This window comes from Toxorhynchites rutilus, chromosome 3 (genome assembly GCF_029784135.1).
Source record: "Toxorhynchites rutilus septentrionalis strain SRP chromosome 3, ASM2978413v1, whole genome shotgun sequence".
In the NCBI taxonomy this organism is placed as follows: Eukaryota; Metazoa; Arthropoda; class Insecta; order Diptera; family Culicidae; genus Toxorhynchites; species Toxorhynchites rutilus.
Window position 1 is genome coordinate 322,873,492 of NC_073746.1, and position 17,705 is coordinate 322,891,196.

The 17,705-nt window shown below is 40.6% G+C and overlaps 1 protein-coding gene across 2 annotated transcripts in view; it reads left to right on the forward strand.

Moving 5' to 3' along the window:
- The window catches only part of LOC129775219 (uncharacterized), a 50,863-nt gene that overhangs the window by 14,738 nt on the left and 18,420 nt on the right, over window positions 1-17,705 (forward strand). The window contains exons 4-6 of one of the 2 annotated variants that reach the window (XM_055779636.1): window positions 3,189-4,211; window positions 4,275-5,819; window positions 6,125-6,232. In XM_055779636.1, coding sequence (XP_055635611.1) covers window positions 3,189-4,211; window positions 4,275-5,819; window positions 6,125-6,232 — 2,676 coding nt within the window. The remainder of the gene's footprint in view (window positions 1-3,188; window positions 4,212-4,274; window positions 5,820-6,124; window positions 6,233-17,705) is intronic. The other variant, XM_055779637.1, reaches the window with a different exon arrangement.

Genomic DNA, 17,705 nt, shown 5'->3' on the forward strand with positions numbered 1-17,705 from the left:
TGAACAACGACGACGTACCACCCCCGACTATGGGTGAAGTTAAGGAGGCCATTAATCAGCTCAAGAACCACAGAGCAGCTGGTAAGGATGGCCTCGTAGCGGAGCTCTTCAAGGGAGCATACACTTGTAGAGTGTATGCACCGGTTGATAGTCAGGATCTGGGACACAGAACAGCTACCGGAGGAGTGGAAGGACGGGGTAATCTGCCCCATCTATAAAAAAGGCGACAAGTTGGATTGTGGGAACTATCGTGCCATCACAATCCTGAATGGTGCCTACAAAATTTTGTCTCAGATCCTTTTCCGCCGCCTATCGCCAATAGTAAGTAGATTTGTGGGAAGTTATCAGGCCGGATTCATGCCCGGTTGCTCGACGACGGACCAGATTTTTACACTGCGGCAGATCCTCCAAAAGTGCCGCGAGTATCAGGTCCCTACACACCACATCTTCGTCGACCGCATATGATACAATCGACCGACGACAGCTATGGAGGATCATGGACGAACACGGCTTTCCCCGAAAGCTGACAAGACTGATTCAGGCAACGATGAACGGTGTGCGGTGCAGTGTGCGGATCTCAGGTGAGCTGTCGGAATCATTTGAGACTCACAGGGGACTTCGACAAGGCAATGGAATCTCCTGTCTGCTCTTCAACGTGGCGCTGGAAGGTGTTATGCGGAGAGCGGGCTTCAACATGCGGGGCACGATTTTCAACAAGTCTAGTCAGTGTATCTGCTTCGCCGACGACGTGGACATAATCGGAAGAACACATGCGACGGTAGCCGACTTGTATACCCAACTGAAACACGAAGCAGGGCTGATTGGGCTTGGAATCAATGCGTAGATAGTAGTGTTGTGATCGACGGCGACGAGCTCGAGGTGCTAGAGGAATTTGTCTACCTTGGCTCGTTGATAACAACTGACAACAACAGCCGTGAAATTCGAAGACGCATTGTCAATGGAAGTCGAGCCTACTATGGGCTACGCAAATCCTTGTGGTCCAACAAACTCCGACCCCGTACGAAGTGTACCATGTACAAATCCCTAATTCGACCGGTTGTTCTCTATGGGACTCACAAGCGCTTGGAGTTTTCGAACGCCGAGTGCTCAGAACAACCCTACGGCGAACCCAGCATTCAGAAAGTCGCCAAGGCTGGACGAGTGCGATGGGCAGGGCATGTTGCAAGATTGCCTGACAGCAGCCCTGCAAAGATGGTGTTCGCATTGAATCCGGTAGGAACTAGAAGGAGAGGAGCCCAGCGAGCGAGGTGATTGGACCAGGTGGAGCAGGACTTGGCAAGAATCGGTGCAGCCGGGAGTTGGAGAACTGCAGCCATGGATCGGGATTATTGGCGAAAAATTGTGAAGAAGATCTAATCTCTCAATGGGATGTAGTATCATTATAAATAAAAAATAAAAAATATTTGATTAATTCAATTCTGTGTGGTTACGTTTTTAGTTGCAAATAAATGTAATGAATTAGTATGGACATATGTTATCCATATTTCGTGGACTCCCGACATATGTGGCAGTAGATTTATTGAACGACCAATGTTTATTTTCATATCCCTTCAAACTTGTTGCATTTCTTGAGTGTACATACTGCTTTGTCTGCAGATTTGTTTGGTTGAATCTGGTTAATTTCAGGTATTCAATCTCCATATTGTCGAATAAATACTATTGGAACAATCGGTATCGCAGAAAATGATTATCAACATCCTACCTAATCATCAAACGGTATGCGAAGAATTTAAGTGAACTGACGGCATTGGAATATATGCTTTGTGAGGACCACACAATTATTATCAGAGCGGATAAACGTCCGACTGGAAGTCATGAACTTCAATTTAATGTTCCAAAGATAAATTTATCCTTTGAAGGTCATTAACCTTCCTAAACATGTCGTCGATGTCGTCTGGAATAACCGAACCAACACCTTATGATCGTGATGTTGTTTTTGCCATTGTTCTGATGTTGCATAACACGGCACTCTATTGATTATTCGCCGAAAATGGATAAAAAATATCCTTGAGGTTAGCCTACGGTGTTAGTAGCAGTCGATATGGTGAGCCAGTCTTAGGATGAGAAAACATTTTAAAATAAAGCTTTTTTTTAATGAATCAGTAGTAAAACAAAACGTCAAAAAATTTCTCAGCTTTGTGATAGCAGATAATCATTACCTATTTGAGTTGTATGAGTATTCCCCCCACAAATTGTGGATAGTCTATCTGCATACAAATTATGTAGAGTTCCACAATCCTAAAATGTTATGAGTAAATATTTACGTGCTTACACAAAAAACACATGTTGAAATATTTGCGCTAATTTATGTTTTTGATTAATTCAAGGTAATTAAGGTCTTTTCTAGTCACAAGTTTACTCGTGCCCGAAAGGAGTGTTCTGTATTTGGGCTGGCGGAAAAATACATCTCGCAAGACCACGTGTTCGATATCGTAATAGCCTTGCCCAATAACGCATTTACATTAACTCATAAAATTAGCGATTTGAGGGGGATTACTGTTTGTAGTCTCTTGTAGATGAATTTAAACACCATCTGAGAAATCCTCTGTGGAACATTAAACATTAATGTAGTCCTATCTGCTGTAACGCGTTTTTTTCCTCACATAGTTTCATCGAAGTAAACGCGTTCGGAGAGGAAAATTGAACGCCCGGACGAGAGAGCGAGAATCGTAAAGCGTACGTCATAGAGATACTCATTCCCATGGAGCAAATTCTTGTTAGGAGTTGTAAACAGAGCGAGGAAGGAGAGTAACTCAATTATTCGGACTAGTTTCAGTCTTACAATGCTTTGGTCAACTCAGAATTACCAAGAGAAAATCATTTGGTTATGATGGGAAATGATTATCAGTTAGTCGCAGTTTGCACAGATTACGATCTGTGCAGTTTGCAATTATTCGTAAATCTTATCATGCTCCCTTGTTTTCCATCCTTGGGGAGGAGTGTCGAACCACCATAGAAACATGTATTGCCCTCTAAAACCTCTATATGCCAAATTTGGTTCCGTTTTATTGATTAGTTCTCGAGTTCTGCATTAATTTGTATTTCATTTGTATGGCGATTTTGGGTAATATGAAAACGTTTTAAAAACTCAATATATTATAACATTCTGTGAAAGACTAAATGTTCTGAAAAAATAATAAAAAAATAATGAAAAATATCTCCTGCAGGAAAATGATGAAATATACTACACCGCAATTAAGGACATCGAGTTGGGTGACATCCTGCGGGTTTGGTACTCACGTAGCTACGCGGCCAAGATAGGCGCAACCCTGCTAGAGCCGAGCTCGTATGACCTCTGCAATAACATTCTTCGATCGGTCAGCTTAGACTATGGTTTCGATCTGGATCAGAATCAAAACTACGTGGAAAATTTCCCGTCGACGTCAACGGCGTCATCGTCTAGCACAACCGTTCCGCAAGATGTCCTGATGACCAGTGGTAGTGACGTGAATAACAATAGCAGTTCCTTAAGCACAGCCATGATGAGCAGTGGGGAGATGGTTTCAAGCTACGATAAAATCTCGTTGCCACCGATTGATAGTCTCATGAAGAATACGTCACCCAAGTATACCAATCACTATCACATGTTCGATCTGGACTTGATCACCTCGAGTGTGGCCTCGCAATCATGCGATGATTTCAGTCATTTTAACCCACCAGCACAAATGCACCATTCTAGTCAGCATCAGTCTTCGCCACAGACCCAGTTTCAGCATCATGCGTCAACGATTCAGTCACACCCGCTGGTTGATCCCGGCTCTTATTCGAGCTATCAAACGCTTCCGGAGGACACTCTGAGTCCAGCCGATTTGATTAATATTTCACTGGGGGCTAGCGATATGAACATCTCGTTTGACTCGTTCGGCACCAGCACAATGATCGGGTACGATGGGGGAAGCAGTAGCGGTAGTAATCTGGGAGATTCCGGCATTAGTGTCGGGGGCGGTCCGGGAATGGAGAAATTGCACAGCCGATACTCATCGTCCACAGACTCTTTGGCGACGCTGAACGAGAGCCTGGCGATGGTATCGGCCACGCCAGCACCATCCATATCCGGAGCAAATGGGACCGATCCGGACGCCGATAAAAAGTATCCATGTGAGATTTGCCTGCGGAAGTATATGACTAAATCCAACCTGGACAAACACATGCGCAAGCATAATTTGTTCTTGTGTGTGTTCTGTATGAAGGTAAATGGTTTTTTGTTTTTCAGTTAATATTTGTAAAATAACAAATTATAATTTCCTTTTCAGCTGTTTCAATTGGCTGAGGAACTCAAGAATCATGAATGCACTGAACGCAAATCAAAGACAGCTTATCTGCATTGCCCCAAATGTTTAAAAGTGCTCTCCAATTCGTGGTCACTGCAGCGTCACATGAAGATTCACAAAGACCCTAACGAAAGTGTGCTGAGCAGCACGGAGGAGTCGGCTGATAAGATACTTTCGGAACCAAAAGAGGATCCAGTGTTAGAGGAGATCGAATCCACACCATTGGAGGAGTTGAAAGCAAGCCTGGATCCCCTTGATGGGCCAAGCGACAGCTTGCTGTTGGCAGATGAAACGAGTGATGTTCTGATCGAACCGGAATCGATGTCCGTGCAGGAAATGGAAGTCGAACCAGTGTTCGAGCACACTCAAACGATACCGGCGGCAATAATACCGAGCATCACAACGATACCGATCACTAATACCACATCGAGTCAGGATATGATTACAGATGTACAAGCGGCCAACGGCAAACAACTGTACAAGTGCATCGTATGCGCCAAACTGTTCAAAAATCCAAACGCATTGGAAAAGCATTTGAGGAAAGTTCATACGGTTTACACCGTTTCGAATGACTACAAATCGGAGAAGAAAGTGTTAACGCAAATTAACCAGAAAAAAACTTCACCGATCAAACCTGCAATCGCCAAAGCACTTGCTACAAAGTTATCCCAGAAAAATAAGAAGATCGAAGCGGTGGCGGCCACTGCAATAAATACATCCAATTCTACTGTCACCGTAGTTTCGGAACAACCGGTTCATGTGCCACGACAATATAATAAAAAGAAACATTTGAACAGATTGACCGCTTCAACGACGGCACCGTCAATACCCATGCAAATGGCGCCTCTGTCAACGATGCCGTCGACGGCTCCGACGTTAGTCTCGGGAAGTCCCGGTCCAACAGCCACCAGTCCTAACAAATCTCACAGCATTATCATAATCTCCAATCTCGAGCTAACCAACAACAACCTTATCGATACTAGTCAACTGTTTCTGAACCAAAACAGCAACGCTCTAGGCAATAAGATAGATGTTAAAGTATTAAACTCAACCGATAAGTTACCAAAGCTGGTGCCAATCTCAAACCACGGCTCACACCATCATCACCATCAACATCATCAGTCAACGGCGCTTCTTCCACCACCACCTCCACCGCCAAGCGCTCCTCAAGCAATCCCAACCAGCCAATTTCAAGCTGTATCTATTCCGTGTCTCCACCCTACGACAACCTTAGCGAGTGGTGCTGGTGGTGGTGGTGGCGGCACCGCCGTCGGCAATTCAATTCTTCTCGAAGGGCTCACGTCACCCCATTCGGGATCCATGATCGAAAACGGTGGCTTCGTCGACGAGAACAGCCATATGATTACCACCGAATCTTCCCCGATCGCAGCCGGTGGTGAACCTCAGCTTTTAACCCTATCATCCATCAAGAGCAACGAGAATCAACAGCAACAACCGTTAGCTCCGACCGTGGATCAGACATCCGAATCGATGAACGTAGGCTTCCTCAGTCCAGAAGAGCTCTCTGTAAGTAAAATGAACTCCTCACACGCGAAGCCACTAACAATCACAGTTGATTCTGTTGACGGAACGAACATGAGTTCCTCCATTTTCACCGGTGTTTTTTGCTTCCTTTGCTTTAACTCATTATCCAACATTCTCTATTCCATAATGACCATGCTGCTTTGTGACACGGCTGGCTACCGCCTTCGCTGCTGCTGTTACTGCTACTTCTACTTCTACTTCTACTACACTACTGATACTACTGTTACAACAAACAACCCGCCTAATACATCGCTCGCTTGTGTGCAACGAAAAAATGGTTCTTGTAGGCGGATCTCAACGATAACATCAACTGCTACGATGGTGACAGTGATAGTGCCCAACTAACAACCCTCACCAGCTTTGCCTGCGAGGAGTGTGATAAGGTGTTTCCGAAGGTATGCTATCTTGTTTTTCTATTGCGATGTCACACTGCTTGTTTGTTAGGGTAAGGTGACATTGCCTAGGAGTACGCACGAAAATATGATTGTACGAATAGAAACAAACAATTTTGTTCTATAGAAGCAGACGAATTCGAACGAAGCAAGGAGAAAGCAATGTAACCACACCAATACAACTCAATGTGGTTGTTTACTTTCACTATTGCATACAATTCGTACGACCACTTTTCTGCATCCAGTGTCACCGCCGCCTTAGGTTTAATGTTCGGCTTGAAATGATCTTTTTCGCGGAAAATTAATATTTTTTTTTTGGCATAGGACTATGTCTTTGATTTCTATATAGGGGGTCACTCTACGAAAAAATGTAACCATTCATTAAGAGATTTCAAACGCATATTACATAAAATCGATATTGTGACATATGTTGTGTTATATACCATTGGACAGGAAATTTATCGAGCAGTTTTTTGCTCGGAACATGAACAGAAAATATAGAAAAAAAAGACGAGTGGGTAATGTCGGGGACATTACCGGAGTGACGTAGGACTGTACAAAGGGGGCAGCTTTTGCTAAATATATATTTTAAATATATTGTTTTATTTTCTTCTCCTACGTGAATACCTACCTATCTAACTGAAAAATGGATTAGTTTACTGTTTACTCTTTATGAACATGTTGAAGGTTCTGAAAAGAACCTTTGATGTTGTGTTTTCGCGTTTTTTTTTTACAAACTTTCTCAATTTTTTCTCACTATCTTATAGTTGCTTCTTGATATTTTTCTGAAGGCTTTGTACTTATTAAATGTTCAACGCCGGTCATCTTTTGGCGTATGCACATATCGTACAATCAAAATGATGACTATGATAGGGAATGCATAGTGGTCCTCAGCTCATTCACTATCATATATTTCACTATTGAGCACATTACCGTACCTTTTTTTTCCCCTGTTGGATGTGAACCACTGCGTCCATTATTCTGAACTATTGTGGTATATCCCATTTTTTTGTACTCCGCTTCAAGCTTACCTACTACTTATTGATGAAGAAGTAGACTGAAAGCTATAGCGAGATAGGTGCCAATCAGGAATACTCTGTTTGATAAATTTTATAATCCTGATCGGCGACGCAGACCAAATTTCCTTGGGCTCCAAAATAGCCTTATCAAGGTATTGCAGTCTGCGTCTAGTTAGAGCTCCACAATTACAGAGCAAATGTTCCGAGGTTTCACTTTCGGTATAACAAAAACGACAAATATCATCTTGCACTAAACCTATGTTTTTGAGATGGTATTTACTCGGACAGTGTCCTGTTATAAGGCCTGTGATTGTGCCTAAGTCTTTCTTATTAAGACTCAGCAATTGTTGAGTAATTTTAATACTCTAATAATTGGCTAATACTTCCCGGTCTTCCCAGTTCTTCAGCTCACCTTTCAACACACAGTCAGATATTCCACAGAAAGGTTCTGGACCAGTGAAAGGTGAGCTTGAGCCGTTCCTGGCAAGTTCATCTGCTCGCTCGTTTCCCTCTATTCCACAATGGCCAGGAATCCAGTACAGTTGTACCGAACTTATCCGACTTAGTTGCCGTAAGAGGAGAATGCATTCCCAGACAATTTTTGAGGAGCATTTAAAAGCATTTAGAGCTTTAAGTGCCGCTTGACTGTCTGAGAATATGCAGATGTTAGCATGTCTATATTTTCTTTTAAGGCAGACATTTGAGCATTCTATTATCGCAGCTATTTCTGCTTGAAAAACTGTTGGCCAGTTTCCCATAGCTACAGAGATTTTTGTTCTGGGACCATACACTCCAGCACCTGTTCTGGTTCCCATTTTTGACCCATCAGTGTAGAACATGATTGAACCATTACGAACACTGGGACCACCTTCATTCCATATTGAACGAGAAGGCTCGATTACACTGTATGGAATGTCATAGTTAGTCCTAGGTTCCATCCAATCACTGTTCATCTCTGAGGATGGTCCTACGGGTAAGAGGACCATCCTCAGAGATGAACCGTACCTTAAACTGTGGTTTCGGAAACGAATGAATTGTAAGATTTGTAGTCTCCGCAAACAATGTAAATAAAAATTAAAAAGAACTGATGAATTTTCAACATCAGTTATCAACCAAAGAAAGCAGTTCTTGCTACCGAGAAAATTCGTTAATGCCATCCTGCATACAATGTGTTGTAATTTGAAGCCACTTTCAATTCGGGAACCATGCATGGGTTTGTGAAAACTGAATGATCAATTTAAACCCCAACCACCAATAAGTTCAAAAACAAGCATAAACAAAATAAATCAGTTCATATTATATATCATATTATGTCACTTTAGAACGCCTTGATATTGTGAATGACTTTTAATAACTCCTCTTTAAAAGGTTTAATGGCCCTGAAAAGCGCCGTGTTTTACGGTGGCTGGTTTTGCCACCGAAGCAGTTTGCATAAACAAGCTTTTTCCTTCTTCTACCTGCTGCCGTTTTGCGATTGCGTTTGCCACTCGCTGAACCGAACCACCGAACCGAATGTGCTCTGTTCTCTAGGCGGGTTTTCTTATTGTCGTGAGCAGCTTTGCAAGCCAACTCGAGCACTCCGGCGGACGAAATTCTATAACCGCTATTAGGTATACTGGTGCTCCGGCACCAATCCGTTTATGCGATGTGATGTGAAACGATGCCATACAACCACACTGATTTACGGTTTGAAAGAGAATGATATATTTTTCAGCGGATCCGCTCGTTTTGTACTTTAGCGGTACACGCTCACAGGATAGAGACAAATCGGCAGACTCAGCCAAAGGGGCGAGTCCAACGAGACGAACGAATGAGCGTTAAAAGGCAGCGATGGCAAAAAAATACATTCATTACGATTTGTTCGCTCGTTGGATTCACATGCAGGCTAAAGAGGGTCCTTTTCAGGATCACAAAATTATCTTTAATCTAAAGAGTTTATTGTTTTGTTATCACTCGATATCCCAATCTTGTTCGGCTAAACCTTCCTGTTTATCGATTGCGTTTGCCACTCGCCACAGCTTTCACAGTTGGAAAATTTCTTCCCATCCTGCTTTTTAACCGATTTTAACCTGTAATTGAACATTTGCGATGACAGTGGTACAGTGTCGACTTTCAATGTGGGGTCCTAATTTGGACCCCGAACTCTATGTAAATGTCCAACTAAATATGTCGCATTACTGGTCCGTCAAATTAGCTAAATGTCGAGCTAAATGTAAATTACTGTACTTTCTATCTAGAAGCAATTTAAGAATTGGTGAAAATTGAATAATCAGGAAAGTCCCCAACCATCAATAAGCTCAGAGCAACTGCCAAATTCACATACTCATCATATCCTGGCAAACAAATTATGAAAAAATCAATTTGTGTTTTATTATTATTTTGGATATTGTTTTAGAAAGCATTGAACTGTATTTCCTAAACTCTTTTTTGGAAGGGTTAATGGCCCTGAAAAGCGCCTTGTTTTATGGAATGGTTCCAATTTGGAAAACTTAGTACTCGTGGTTTTGAAAAAAGAACCATATCGAACGCCCTCGATGCCACCTTGTTCTGGATTTGCCATCAAAGCAGTTTGTATAAAAAACAAACGTTTTTCTTATGCTACCTGCTGCCATTTTGCGATTGCGTTTGCCACTCGCCACTCGCTGCAACTGTCTGTTGTTGTCTTGATGTCCACCGAACCGAATGTGTTTTGTTCTGAATGCTGGTTTTCGTATCGTCGCGAGCAGCTTTGCCAGCTAACTCGATCACTTCGGCGGCCGAAACTATATAACGCCGACTAGGTGGACTGGTGCACTGGTACTAACGTGATCGGCCTAGCTCCCCTTGCGGAGCTATTGGCGGATACACCTACGGGGAACTGGAGACCAACACTGTTCGAGCGGGGTTTTGCCTTTCCCTTCACTTTTCCTCCTTTGCCATATCTAACCATGGCTGCTTGTGTTGGTTTGCTGATGTGATGTGATGCGAAACGATGTGGTGTACGGTTTGGATGAGAATGATCGTTACGGCGGCGGAGCGGGGATTTTTAAGCTGACTGGCTGGCTTGAGAATTACGCATGTGTGAGACTGCGCCCAATGTTTCGACTTTCCAATCGTGCTTCATTCTATTTCGCTGCTGCTCTGGTTGTCCGTTTTGGACGGTACGATTTGAGGAGCACAAAATGAACCAATCAAAAATGGGCACATAGTGCATTTGGACAATGCTTGATATTTCACAATTATTCAATTGTTTATCTAAAAAAGAAATGAAATGTTATTCGTTATGATAGATGCGTAGATATATTTCCTATCAATTGATGCAAAAACCTTTGCGATCTATTGAGAAATGCTCGAGTTATAAGCGTTCCAAATCTTGCATTTTTTCCTACTTGTTCAGTGCCTAGATTTTCATTTCACTCCCTATATCTTCCGGTTAGACGTAGTCTTACGTCAAAAAGTTGAACCATTTGACGATTAAAATGGGTATTTTTTCTTCGATTATTTTCCTCCCCGACACATCGAGCAATCTTTTTGCCTACAATTCGACGTTAGCTCACAATATGATGCTTATCACGAGTTTTTCTCTCCATTTCTCGGGCAAATAGGCATTTATAAGTTGGCAGAACCAATGGAGGGATAATCATGGAAGATGGTTCTACTCTATTCTCCCCAAGGTTCAATCAATTCGGGTTCAATTCACGTCTTCATCATAAAGGTCTTGCTACAAACAAATTTTATCAATCCATTAACGATCAAGTTGTAAAAATTATTTTTTTGATGAAAGCCATTGTTGTATTTTCGATTACGCTAAAGGAACTCCAATGTTCAAGAATTATTTTTTTCCCATCTTCCATTTTCCGGGAAATGACTGTTCGAAAAATCGAACATTGGCCGAAACCAGCACTTTTTTTTTGCAAGTACAAACATACTTCGAACGAAAAGTCACTTCAATTAGCAAATATACGGTATTCATAAATGCATCAATTTTGGATTCCCGGAAGAACAAGAACAGGAGAATGGAGGTCTCTAAGTATAAATCCAGATTAATCCACCTAAGGTGGGATGTGGCGTTTCTTATTTCATGTAATTTTAACTTATTACTGACAGGCTTTTCTTTCAAACGAAAGCACATGCTGTTATTTTTATTGTTAACTGTGGAGAAATGTCAATGCTAGTCTAGTCTCTTCAATTATCATTTCCCGAAATAAATCCAATAACATTTCCCGAAAAAAACGAACATTTTCCAAAACCTGCAAAGTACCAGAGTACTGCTAAAAAACAATGGCATAGAGGGGTGGGAGCGGAGCGATCCGGCGGAATAATATTCACACTAACAATCTCATTAGAATCCTCGTTACACGTACTGATCATTTCCTCCAGCTCCCCCACAAAAGAAATTCTACGGGCCGCCATCACCTAAGGTTGTTACGGGCAAAAAATCATACAGATTTTCAATAATATTTGCTAGATTAATCGATATTTGCAAACATTCACAACTGAAAATGCAAGAATAAATGAAAAACCTTCCGTCTTCTAAAGCAATTGGGGTTTCTAATTGAAATTGAAAACATCTTCCAAACATACTTGCTTTAAATCGGATTTATTATTCAACAAAGCTACTCAAAATTTAATGAAATCGATATAAGTGGTAGCTAATAAATTAAGCTATCTTTTGGTGCAAAAACATTACCATATGGTTCCTGTCCGAAGACATGAAAAATTATCAAAGTTGCTGTTCGATTTTTCGAACACTTGGCCTAAAATGGTTAAACAAAATTTATGTTATTGTGGTTCAGAATGTCATAATATCGAGCATGTTGTTTGGTTATATAAAAAATGTAATTAATGAATTTACCTGGCTGCTGATCTAGAAGTTCGAACTGGTATACTCACGCATATCAGATTATGATAGCTTGAGTAGTCGCGATCTTAATATTATGTTCCCCATATATGTCTTCCTTAGAAACGCGCTTCACTTCCTCGAATGAACTTGCCTATTCTCCGTTCCCTTTCCCATACATAGGCAGAACATAGCATCCAATGAGATCAGTTCACTATAGCAGATACACGAACTTCCCAAGAGAGTACTCATGGCCATAGGATACTCAATATACGTCACATGGCTATGAAGTTAATACAACCCCCTACAAACAATGTTCCGGACGTCGTGGCTACCAAGGAGAAAATGCTATTTTCATTCATAATATATTTCTGTAGTCATAGATTTATTTGACTTGGGTTTAAATTTTTGTAGATCTTAACTATTTGAACTTGTGTGTAAAAATGATGAATGATGACTCTTTGTCTTCTTCTGCATAATTGAATTAACAAAAGAAAAGGGTAGTAATGGCTTTAATGGCATTTTGTTTACATTTTGACGTGGGACTACGTCTAACCGGAGTATACGGTGGTGAAATGAAAACCTAAACACAGAACATGCAGGAAAAAATGAAGATTTCAAATACTTATATGTCGAACATTTTCTAATAGATCGGGAAAATGTTCACACCAATTGATAGGAAATATTTCTACGCGTCTATCACAATTAATAAAATGTTATTCTTCATTAGATAAATGATTGAACATCTGTTATATGTCAAGCGTTATCTAAACGCCCTGACTGCCTCGTTTTGATTGGCCCGGTTTACTGTTTCCCCAACACATACATCAAAATCAATGTACCCGTGGGAATTCACTTTGTAAATACTATACATGCAAGTAGTGAGTATTTTTGTTTCCCCCGGGCTGTGTTTCCCTAAAACTGACTTCAAAATCAATGTGCCTGGAGGAATCCCCTTTGCACATACATGCAAGTTGGGGGAACTTTTGTTCCCACCGAAATGTGTTCCTAACACAGACTTTAAAACCAAGGTGCCTTACATTACATGGTGTTAGTTCAAATTCTTTACTTAAGCAGCAAATACGTTGAATTTAATTGAATTCAAAAAAGGGGTTCATTCAAGCAATAATTTAATCAATACAAAAAAATAATTACTAAGCCAACGGTAGTCCCACGTCAGCCTTGCGGCAATATCCTAGATATAACCCACCCATTTTCTTGAACAGAATGTGATTCCGGATTCTACTACGTTATCTCATCTAACCCGTAAAGGATACAAGTTCATACAAAAAACGGTTTTCTAGGGCTTCCATTTGATGTATCAAAAGAGAAAAAAATATAGATTTTGAACAATGAAAAAGATCAATTCAAATTCAATCAAAACAATCACAGTCCTATATCAAGATCCCGTTCGTGACATTAGGCCCAGACCCATCAACTTTTTTGTATTTTTTATCATTTTCTGGTATATTTTGTGAGTGTGTTTAATCTTTGAACATCATCTGTCATGTGATGTAAACAAAGTAGTGATGTAATTAGAGATAGGCAAAACAATTCATTTTGATGAACGGTTCACTCATTAACCGTTCATCTAAGTGAATCTGTTGTTTTGAACCGTTCTTTCGCTCTTTCGTTCGGCGGTATTAAGAACAACATAGAATGTTAGCCGGCACCCAACATCAATAGACAGCTATCAATTGATATCGTTGGATTGGATTATATTTTTGGAATTTAGTGGGGGAAGATAAGCTGCTTCTTCTTTAAAAGTCGCAAACTGTATGTGAAAATATTTTTATCGGTCGACAAAAGTTTATGTAATAATCTGATGCGCACAAAATATGTGCAATTTTTCATATTCTCTTTTTGGACAACACACAGGTTTCATGTAAGATCATATTTCATAATGTTCATTCAGGGGAAAAAATCAGCAGCGATTTTCACTAATAATCAATCATACAAACAATCACGATAACACGTACACGCAATAGGCCAAACAATTAATTGAAAGCAACAAAAAAACTTTGCCCTCACTATAAGATTTTATGTTTACCTAATCCATCAATCGCCCCAGCATCGCCAAGATTTTTTTCTGATAATCAGGAAATATATGAATGTTACGCGGAATTGAAAGAATATATGAAATTGAAAATATATAGTTTTGCTTTTAAAACTACGGAAATGTATTTAATTTTTTACCAAAAATTGAGTATACATTAACAAAATAAACCCTGCGTTAGATGCGTTTTGCTCATAAATGACAATATCGTTTTATTTTCCTTACAAGCGTTCTCGTTATATTTATCCATTCCGTCCAGCGCAAATCAGTTCAGCTGCACTAGTTCGTTCGCAAGCAGTTCGCCCGCCAACACTTCGTTCTCAGACAGTTCGTTCCCAAACAGTTCACTCTCAATCAGTTCTTTCCCGTACAGTTAACTCGCAAACAGTTCGTTCGCAAACAGTTCGCCCGCCAACACTTCGTTCGCAAACAGTTCGTTCCCAAACAGTTCACTCTCAATCAGTTCTTTCCCGTACAGTTAACTCGCAAACAGTTCGTTCTGAACCAGTTCGTTCACAAACAGTTCACTCGCAAACCGTTCTTTCGGATTCAGTTCGTTCACAAACCGTTCGCTCGCAATCAGTTCGTGGGGAGAACTACCGTTCTTTGAAAAAGAACGACCGTTCGTTCACTCTTTTCGGCAAACTAGTTCTTTCGTACCGTTCGTGAACGGTTTGCCCATCTCTAGATGTAATATAAGCTATATCGGTAAAACGTACCCAAAGTAGAAAGTGACCAATTTGCTTCTCACGAACAAAACTTCTAAAGCAAATTGCTTGACATGACTTGTCCGTATTAACACTACTAGAGGCGAATGAGCTGCAAAACTTTTTTTCCCTTGTTGGGTGTGAACCATCGCATTCATTCTTATCTATTGCTTATTGTTGAAGAAGTAGACTGAAAGCTATAGCGAGTTAGGTGCCAATCAGGAATAATCTAATTTATGAAATTTATAGTCCTGATCGGCGCCACAGACCAAACTTCCTTCGGCCACAGAATAGCCTTATTAAGGTGTTGAGGTCTGCATCTTGTTAGTGCTCCGCAATTGCAGAGCAAATGTTCCGAGGTTCCGCTTTCGGCATTACAAAAGCGACAAATATCATCTCGCACTAAACCTATGTTTGAGATCGTATTTACTCGGACAGTGTCTTGTTATAAGATCAGTGAATGTGCTGGAGTCTTTCTTATTAAGACTCAGCAATTGTTGAGTAATTTTAATACTCGGCGTGATAATTTTTTTTGGCTGATTAAGTTGACATCCAATTGGCCGTCACTTCCCGGTCTTCCCATTTCTTCAGCTAAAAGATGCATTCCCAGACAATTTTTGAAGAGCATTTAGAGCTTTAAGAGCCGCTTGACTGTTTGAGAATATGCGTATGATAGCATGTCAATATTTCCTTATGAGGCAGAAATTTGTACATTCTATTATTGCAGCTAATTCTTCCTGGAAAATTGTTGGCCAGTTCCCCATAGTTACAGAAATTTTTATTCTGGGACCATACACTCCAGCACCTGTTCTGTTACCCATTTTTCACTAATCGGTATAGAACAGGATTGAACCATTACGAACATTGTGACCACCTTTATTCCATACTGAACAAGAAAGTTCGATCACTCTGAATGGAATGTCATAATTAGTCCTAGGATCCAGCCAATCACTGTTCATTTCTGAGGCTGGTCTAACGGGTAAGAGATTCAGGATGCTCGAATGATCAGTTTTGTCCCCGTTCAATATTTTTCTAGATCTTTTTAGCTTCAGAGCGCTTTTTTTAGCCTCCAGCTGAACATGTTGACTCAAAGGTAACAGGTGAAGGATAGCCTCCAACGCCTTTGAGGATGTGCTTCGCATTGCTCCTATTACAGCAACGCATACCAGTCGTTAGAGTTTGTTTAGCTTTTTAGTAGCAACAGTCTCCTCAGTCTTTGGTCACCATACTAGTGAGGCATAGGCTATCCTAGGCCGCACAATGGCAGTGTAGACCCACATAACCATTTTTGGTTTAAGGCCCCATGTTCTGCCTATCATTTAAGAACATGCCCATAGAGCAATTTTGACCTTACTGATAATTGCATCTAAGTATGCGTTCCAGTTTAGTTTAAAGTCTAGGATTACGCCTAGACATTTAACTGAAACGCTGAATTTGATTTCCTCTCTTCCAAGATTTAGAGACTACAGATGTTGTTTCTTCTTTTTGGTGAAAGGAACAACTGTTGTTTTTGAGGGATATGTAAATTTCAAGGCCATCTGCATTCTGCTCGATAACACGTCGTCGAACTTGTCACGTACCATTATGGGTAGATCATTGGCAAAGCTCGCCTCTTCGAATCCTTTTAGCTCTAAGCTTATCAGAAGGTCATCAACAACAAGTGACCAAAGGAGAGGTGATAGCACGCCTCCTTGTGGACAACCCTTTGTTGCAATCACAGAATTAGACGATCTACCCAGCTCCGAGGTGATTCGTCTATGTGTGAGCATGTCTTGGACTTTACAGTTATCGAAGTGTCTTTGAAGTGATTGAAGTGATTTTGACATAGGATTACGTCTTTCGGGAACATATTGGTGTAAAAATTGAAAATCGAAAATCGAAAATCGAGCACATCGTGAAAATTGTCCAATTTCAAACGCTCATTGCTCAGTCATTTCATGATGGATTGATGAAATTTTTGCGTCAATCGATTTCGGCACTCCATAACAATTTTTTATATTGAAGTAAATAATATATGTCATGAAACTAACTATCGAAAAATTGAACAATCTTAACCCCTATCCTAACGGAAATTCCCTCTTCTGATTGGGGAGCTTTTGTTCCCACCGAAATGTGTTCCCTAACAGAGACATCAGAACCATGCTGCATGGGAGAAATCGACATTGTAAACACATAAAATTAGTAGGAGCTTTTGTTCCCACCGAAAGGTTTTCCAAAACAGAGACATTAAAACCAAGCGGTCTGGTGGAAATCGACATTGCAAATACATGAAAGTAGGGGTATCTTTTGTTCCTACCGAAAAGTATTTCCTAACAGAGATATCAAAACCAAGCAGCCTGGGGGAAATCGACATTGCAAATACATGAAAGTGTGGGGAACTTTTGTTCTTACCGAAATGAGTTCTCTAACAGAAACATTGAAACCAAATCATTATCAAAGAGTTCAACGATGTAATGCTTCAAACATATCCAAAATCAACAGATAACCTTACGGAACCCTACGTCACCTATGCGGTCGTGTCTCGGACACAACCCTCCTGTGACTTTTTCTCATAGCTTGTGTCACTGATAGATAAGAAGCATGATCAAAAGCACCTTCGATGTCAATAAACGCGCATAATGTGGTTTCTTCTGACGAGAGAGATTTTTCAATTTTTGTTACAAGGATTTGTAGCGTGTGTTACTGTGGATTTGTCTGATTGGTACACAAACTGTTATGTAGATAATGGGTATTTGGACATGAATACAGATTTTTCGTATTCATATAATACTTTTTCCATAGTTTTCAACAGTATTGTTGATAAACTAATTGGTCTGAATGTCTTTGCGAGTGATTTGTCACGCTTTCCCGCTTTTCCAATGGTTCATTTCCATTG